The sequence below is a fragment of the Ipomoea triloba genome, chromosome 14 (assembly GCF_003576645.1).
Source record: "Ipomoea triloba cultivar NCNSP0323 chromosome 14, ASM357664v1".
Taxonomy (NCBI): domain Eukaryota; kingdom Viridiplantae; phylum Streptophyta; class Magnoliopsida; order Solanales; family Convolvulaceae; genus Ipomoea; species Ipomoea triloba.
In genome coordinates this window covers 18,978,241-18,985,554 of record NC_044929.1, presented here as the reverse complement: position 1 = coordinate 18,985,554, position 7,314 = coordinate 18,978,241, and the positions used below count along the sequence as shown (strand labels likewise).

The 7,314-nt window shown below is 40.0% G+C and overlaps 1 protein-coding gene across 1 annotated transcript; it reads right to left on the bottom strand.

Annotated features, from left to right (window-relative positions):
- Positions 1-2,662: 2,662 nt before the first annotated feature.
- Positions 2,663-6,700, bottom strand: LOC116004071. Its single transcript, XM_031244005.1, has 3 exons — positions 5,586-6,700; positions 4,815-5,485; positions 2,663-3,756 (listed from the first exon to the last, which is right to left on the bottom strand). Exons 1-3 carry the CDS (start codon positions 6,698-6,700, stop codon positions 2,738-2,740), a joined length of 2,805 nt encoding a protein of 934 aa, XP_031099865.1. The 3' UTR covers positions 2,663-2,737.
- Between the last annotated feature and the right edge of the window lie 614 nt (positions 6,701-7,314).

The window sequence follows — 7,314 nt, the reverse complement described above, 5'->3', positions numbered from 1 at the left end:
TCCATGGGATAAAGGTAGCAAGGGGTGCTCCATCAGTCTCGCATCTCTTGTTTGCAAATGATAGCCTTCTCTTTTTTAAGGCTAGTTAGAGGGAAGTGCAATTGGTGAAAGATTCTCTAGATTTATATTGTGGAGCTTCATGCCAGACCACTAATTATGATAAGTCCAATATTATGTTCAGTGCCAGTACGTCAACTGAGATGAGGGAGTATGTGGCTAATTTGATAAGAGTTCGTGTGACTAGTGATTTGGGCAAGTATCTTGGTTTGCCATCGTTCTTGGGACGTAACAAATTTGCCACTTTTTGATTCATTGAGCATAAAATAAAAGGGATGCTTAATTTATGGTGCTATAAATTTATATCTAGAGCGGGCAAAGAAATTATATTAAAATGTGTTACTCAGGCCCTCCCCACTTTTACTATGTCAGTTTACTTGATCCCAAAGTTGTTTTGTGAGCGATTAGAGAGAACAATGAATCGTTTCTGGTGGGAAAGTGACATGGTGGAATGAACCATAGAGGCATACATTGGTTGAGTTTGGGATCGGATGTGTCTTCCAAAATGCTACGGTGGTTTGGGATTTAAGAAATTGCATGAGTTCAATGTTGCCCTACTAGCAAAGCAAGGTTGGCGTCTGTTGTCACACTTGAACTCTCTGGTGGGAAAATTACTAAAAGCTCGCTATTTTCCCACGTGTGGTTTCTTAGAAGCGCAACTTGGTTCCAATCTAATCTACATTTGGAGAAGTATTTTGTCAAGGCAACCTTTACTGAGGGAGGGAATTGTGAAATGAATTGGGGATGGCGCAGATACTACCATTTATGGTTGGCCATGGCTTGCTAATCCTGTGAACCCAGCCTTACACATCCCTTGTATAGACAATTTAATAGAAGAAAAGGTTAGTGGTCTATTTAATGCAACAGGTAGCTAGGATGAAGAGATTGTGAGAGATCTATTTCTGCCCTCTGATGTTAACCGTATTCTTGCTACTCCAGTTTTACCCCACTCACGGGATATTTGGCGATGGAAAGGTGATTTACGAAGTGTTTATATGGTTCAACATGGGTACATGTTACTAACAGATTATACTACTTATGCAGATCCACAGTTACAATTTGTTGAATGGCGGAAGCTTTGGAAATTACCAGTCCCCCAAAGGTTAAGAATTTTTTATGGAGATGCATGCCTAATATTTTGCCTGTGCGCGAAACCCTTAAAACTCGTCGTGTGTGGGCAAGTGGCGGATGCTTATTCTGTGCATCCGAAATGGAAACAATGGATCACCTATTTTGTTCGTGTACAGTGGCAAAACAGGTCTGGCAAGGCTCTAATGTTGTTCTTAATGATAGTTTGATGTTGTTGTTAAATGGAGCTCTCTACGCCCCAAGTCTGAATGAGGCAGTTCAAATTATTGCTAAATTGTGGGTGCTATGGACAACAAGGAATGACGTTTTTTGGAAGGGAGTATCATGGGCTGCTGCTGGTCTAAGACGGCAATATTCCAGGGATATCTCTAATGTTGAGGTTTCTCAGATTTTAGCTAGTTGGGTTCCTCCGCCGGTAAACAGATTAAAATGCAATATTGATGTTGCAATTTTTGTGGATGGGGCTGGTTATGGTGCGGTTGTTAAGAATCACGCTGGGAAGTTTATTTCGGCTTGAAGCGATCGTCTTAGATGCGGTCGTGATCCATATTTAGCTGAAGCTATGGCGGTTAAGGAGACGCTTACGTGGTTAAAGTCTAATGGTTTTAATAACTTCATTGTTGAGTCTGATAGTCTTAATTTTTGCTCTAGTTTTAATTCAAATATTTTGTACCTTTCGTATGTGGGTTTGATAGTAAAGCAATGTCATAGTATTGCTAGTGATATTGGGAACGTGTCTGTTCACCATGTCAGGAGGTTAGCGAATCATGTAGCTCATGTTTTGGCACAGGCAACTAGTTCTTCGTCTGTCCTAGGGTCGTGGTTATATGTTCCACCGACTTGTATTTCTCATTTGATTAATTATTAATGCATTTATGATGTTTCCTTTCAAAAAAAAAAGATGATGCAGAGGAGAACTTTCCACATTTTCATGCATATCATATCATAATTGTTTTCTCCTACAGAAAGTAATTATGATTTTGGATCACCACCTCGTGATGTTGATTCATGGATATGTGCATAGGTGATTACTCTGCTAGTTGAGTTTTAGTTGGATCTTAACCGTTAGAATGTACTATTAAAATGACAGAAAATACAATATTAAAGCTTCATTCTATATATGTTAGGGGCACCGTTAACCCCAACTGAGTTGGTCAGTTGTTATCTTGATAATCACAATGTTCTAAGTTCGACTCGCTATGAGAGCTGCCTATTGGGCTTCTCAATCTTAGCTAGCTATGAAAAAATTGAGCTAATTTATATCTTTATGGTCATTTGCCTACTATGCTTCACTTTAAACGCATCATGAATAATTTAACTTGATTTACATCTTTACAGCTTCTGGGCTTCACCCAAAGCCCACTATGAGGTGACAGGTGCAAACTTTCCCGTAAATTATAGCTTTCATTCTATGTTATGCTGATGTAAATAATCTATGTATGTATATTGAATATTTTGACTTGTCGAATTATATTAAGGGTGGGGATGATGGATCACTTTCTCCAATCATCCCCGGCGTAATATAACATAAAGAACAAAAATCTTAGAAGAATGATATAAAACTCTGGGCAGATCGAACAATCACAATTTTTCAAAATCTTGCACAGTGCGAAGGTAGGCCGGTGTCGTGATGAACAGCGACAACCTCTGCAGCGTCGCATTCAAGGACATCCTGTTTTAGCTTCGCGCCGGCAGACTTCAACCCCTTGAGCGAAATTGCCTGGTTGAAGAGGTTGAGCGATGGAAGTTTCGATGCTGACGGCATTTTCCCGTTGGGGAGAAGATCCCTGAAGTCCTGTTTCAACAATGGCACCTCAAAATCATCCTTGTTGTGCTTAACAACGTTGTCCTTCGCCGCAATATGAGCCCCGGGCTCCATGTGATTGGTGGAGAAGCTCGCCTGGTTCGGGAAATTTGGGTAGAGGCTCACATAGCCTCTTAGATACATCATGTCGATCAAGAATTTCTTCCATGAAGCTTGCCAGCCGTTGGTTCTGGACTTAGGAATTTGGACAGGATTTTGCTTAGCATCCTCAGTGAATCGCATGTTCATGTAAACATAAAACTCCCTCCATTGTTTCGGGAAGAACACTGCTCCCCAGCTACATGGGAGCTGGTGGAGGTAGGGCGTGTTTGGGTGGATCCGTTTGAAGAACTCAGTGGCATTCCACTTGGGTCGCTCCTTCACCACCTCAACTAAACGCGGCGTATAAAGGGAGATTGTTGAGAGTTCAGGGAGTGAGACCTGAGGGTCATAATGGTATGCCAAGAGAGCGTACTTAATCCAGAGGTAATAATAAGGGGAAACTTCGATGTCATCCTCAAGTAAGAGCCCGAAGTCATCGTCTGATGAAGGGTACCAACTTTCACTCACTGCTCGAATCAGCCCGCCCTGGATGATTCGCCTTCGTAGAGTTTTCGGCCCGTGAGGCCAGCTGAATGAGTTCACCAACTTTATAGTTGCCTCGTCCACCTTGCTGTCCATGTTGAATGTAATGGAAACTTCATCTCCTACATAGAATGCACTACTTAGAGACCTCAATAGCCTTGCCAATGAATTTACCCTGTTTTGAGTGATAATGTTGATGGATACTCTCATCTTGTTCCAATCTGAAAATACACACAACACATTGATTGTTTAGAGTTTGAGAAGATAATATATCAAGTATGGAAAATGGTCAAATACACCCTATGAAATTTATATGAAAAGTCAATTAAATCTTGAACTTTTAAAAGTTATAATTAAGTACATCCACATGTCATATACCTATTAGTGACTTGTAATAGCAGTCATTAGAGTTCCTTTGAATTTCTGACTAACTTTGACGGCAAAAATTGACAACTGTCAATCACGAAATGCTTGGTCATTAAAGAAGGCGACCGTTGGTTGCCTTCTCACCAAGGGAGGTGATCACCGGTCACGTCATTCATTGACGAAGAAGGTAACTTGCTTGTTGCCTTTTTATTGTAAGAAGGTGACTGACGGTCGCCCCATTTATGGAAGAAGCCGATTGCAGGTCACCTTCGTTAGAGAATATGGCAACCACCAGTTGCCAATCATTGGTTTTTGTTCCAAGAGCTAGCCGAAATATTAGTGTTACATGTCACTAACCAATGTTTGGGCTTGAATGCACTAAAATGACATGTTCTTTAATTGCAGCTTTTAAAAGTTTAGATGTTTAATTGACTTTCCTATAAAGTTCATATGGCTATTTAACCCATTTCCTAAAGTATAAACCTATAGTTCAATTATCTATACATTTATACTTTTAGTTCAGACATAATACATATTTTAAATAACGGGTGAGCATCGGTTATTGTTAATAACGGACCAATAACCGAATAACCGATGGTATTTTTTAAATCTCCATAACAGACCGACCATACACTCCTAACCGACCGAAACTGATTATGTCGATTTTCGGTAACCAAATAATCGAGCATCCACAGGTAATATTATATATATATATATATATATATATATATATATATATATATATATATATATATATATTTGTTGTGCAAATTTGTATATGTAGAGTAACTATCGGTTTAGTTATCGGCTATTGATTTTGTCAGTTTTTCCGTAATTATGCTCACCCCTATTTCAAATTGGTATTAGAGTCAGACCATACTATACTATACGAAAGAAAGAGGAGGATTCTTACTTGGCAATGCAGTGGGGCGAAGATCAGCCATCCAAAGAACTTTGGTCACAGATGATCTTGGTAGAAGAACAAGTGTGGAGTTGTTTGTGTTAGTGTCCACAGCCATTTTCAGAGCCTTCTTGATGTTAGAGTCTGCATCAGCTACTGTGATCACTACACTGGGGTTATGAATCTTGATTAGCCCTTTCATGCTGGCATACACAGCCTGCAGAACAGGCACTTCTGAATTTGAAATCCCAGACAAAGCCCCAATCCCCAAATCCATGATCTTAAATCTCCTATCCCTGCAGACAGTTTTCGGCCAGTTCAGAGCCATAGCAGCATCCTCACAGCCTAAGAACTTGCCCCCAGAGACAACAATGTAGGCCTTTCTCCCTACAGTTGTCCTGAACTTCTCGAGCAGTGGGGCGAGTGCTTTTATCTCGTCCACCGAGTGGGCGTAGAAGAGGGCGTCAATCCTCTGGGGATTCATTGCAGCCCATTGTGTTACATAGCCGGTTGAAAGCGCCTTCCACCATTGGTCATCCCTGACCTGAACAATGTCCTTGAAGATCACGGTTGTTTCTGAGACATATGCTAGCCTGTGCTCACTGTCACCCCATGTTTCTTTGTCATTTGGATCAACTGGCAGGACAAATGAGCCAGCATTCCTGTACTTCTGAAGCTGATAGCTACAATTTTATACCAAAACATAAAAATTAAGTTAAGACAGATCATGATCAAAGTATCAAACCTCAATAAAGTTCACTAAATTAGACATAAATGTCATACCTTAAGTGCAGGTCTTCTCCTGTCATGAAAGTGAAAGGGGTTTCAATGAAGAGAGTCTTGACAAGCTCTGCAGAGAGGAACCAAGAACTCGAGAGAAAATCGACCTGGACAATTCGATCGACAAGGATGTCATAAGCCGGATCAGGTAAATACAACCCTGCCTCCTTAGACCTGAACTTTCTGTAGCTAGGGAAGCTGAAATCCTTCTGTCTGAAAGGCAAGATCCTCCCAATGCTTCCTAGTACTGAATTTTGGTACTTCTCGGTCCCTGCAACGTGCGCTAGAATCTGCAGCATTTTCTTCCCGGGGATCATGTCATCGTCCACAATGTACACAAGATCTGCCTCGGTCTGCAAGGCCATTTGGAACCTGCCATAGTACTTGAAATCATAGCCCGAGCTAATGAAACTGATTCGTGTGTCGTTGTAGCTCTCCACGATTCGTCTCAAGGTCTGCTCATTAGGGCTCCCAAATGACAACACCCAAACATGGTGGAAAGGAAGGGTCTGGCTAAGCAGAGAATCCAACTGTGCACAAAGAGTTTTCCTCTTGAAATGGTTCAAAATCACAGTGATTTTCGGCCTGTTTGGACCACGCAAATCCCACTTAGACTTCATTGCCATCAGCTCAGACAGAGTCTCAGTGCCAAAACTACTCTTCTGGAAATCCAACACCTGCTGATAAAGCTCCCTCTTCAGCTTGATCATCACAGCGTCATTCGACTTCTTCTGCTCGAAATCAATCTTTTCGAGCTCACAAACCTCAGAAGGGCTAAACACCATCATCTGCTGGGAATTGGATTCTTGGTATTTGCTCACTATATGTGGGGGAATGATCAAATACTGCTTCCATTGTTGTGCCATTCTTGTAGCCCAAGAAAAATCAGGCTTCATCCTTAAATCCACAGAAGGGCTCATGTAGTACAGAAGAAATGTTGCATAAACAGCAAAAGTGAATTGCAGGAAAGTGAGCACTGCAACAAGTTTTGTGGATCCAGTAGTCTTTGTTGATCTTATTATCTTATTGTTATTACAACCCTTCCTCCCTCCCATGTAATCACTCAACATTCCTTCTAAGTAATCTCCACTCCTATTTATGCTCCTCCCTAACCCCATTTCCCCTAACCTGCAAAACCATCAACAAAACAAAAAAAAAAACATCAATATTCATGCCTGAAGTGAGGTGGTAGAAGAAGCCATGAGAGATGGCAGCAAAGGTCACATGGGGTTTGACATTTCTATACTCGCAAAAACAATTAAGCAATGCCGAAAGTTAATTAAAGTCGGATTTGTTGCCCTAAATGGTGGTCGCCACTGCATTTTTGGCACTCCAAATCTATCACGGATCACCTTTTTTTTTCTTTTTTTTTTTTCACTTCTTTAATAATAATAATAATAATAATAATAATAATAATAATAATAATAGTTTTTTTTGAGTGCATAATAATAATAGTTAATTAAATATTAAAATAATAAACAAATTAATTAATAAAGAAGGTGAAGAGAAACAAGAATTTGATGCTATGAACTAAGTACCTATGATACTTTAACGCCCACGGAAAGAAGAGTAAATCTTTGTATTCAAGAAATTAGATCGCAAATTTTCATCTCATTTTTAAAAAGTCGGATAATAAGAGCAAATAAATGGGAAAAATAATAAATTAAATAAAGGGATTTTTTTTGAAAAAAAGTTATTTTTACAATGATTATATATGATGTGATTTGTCAAG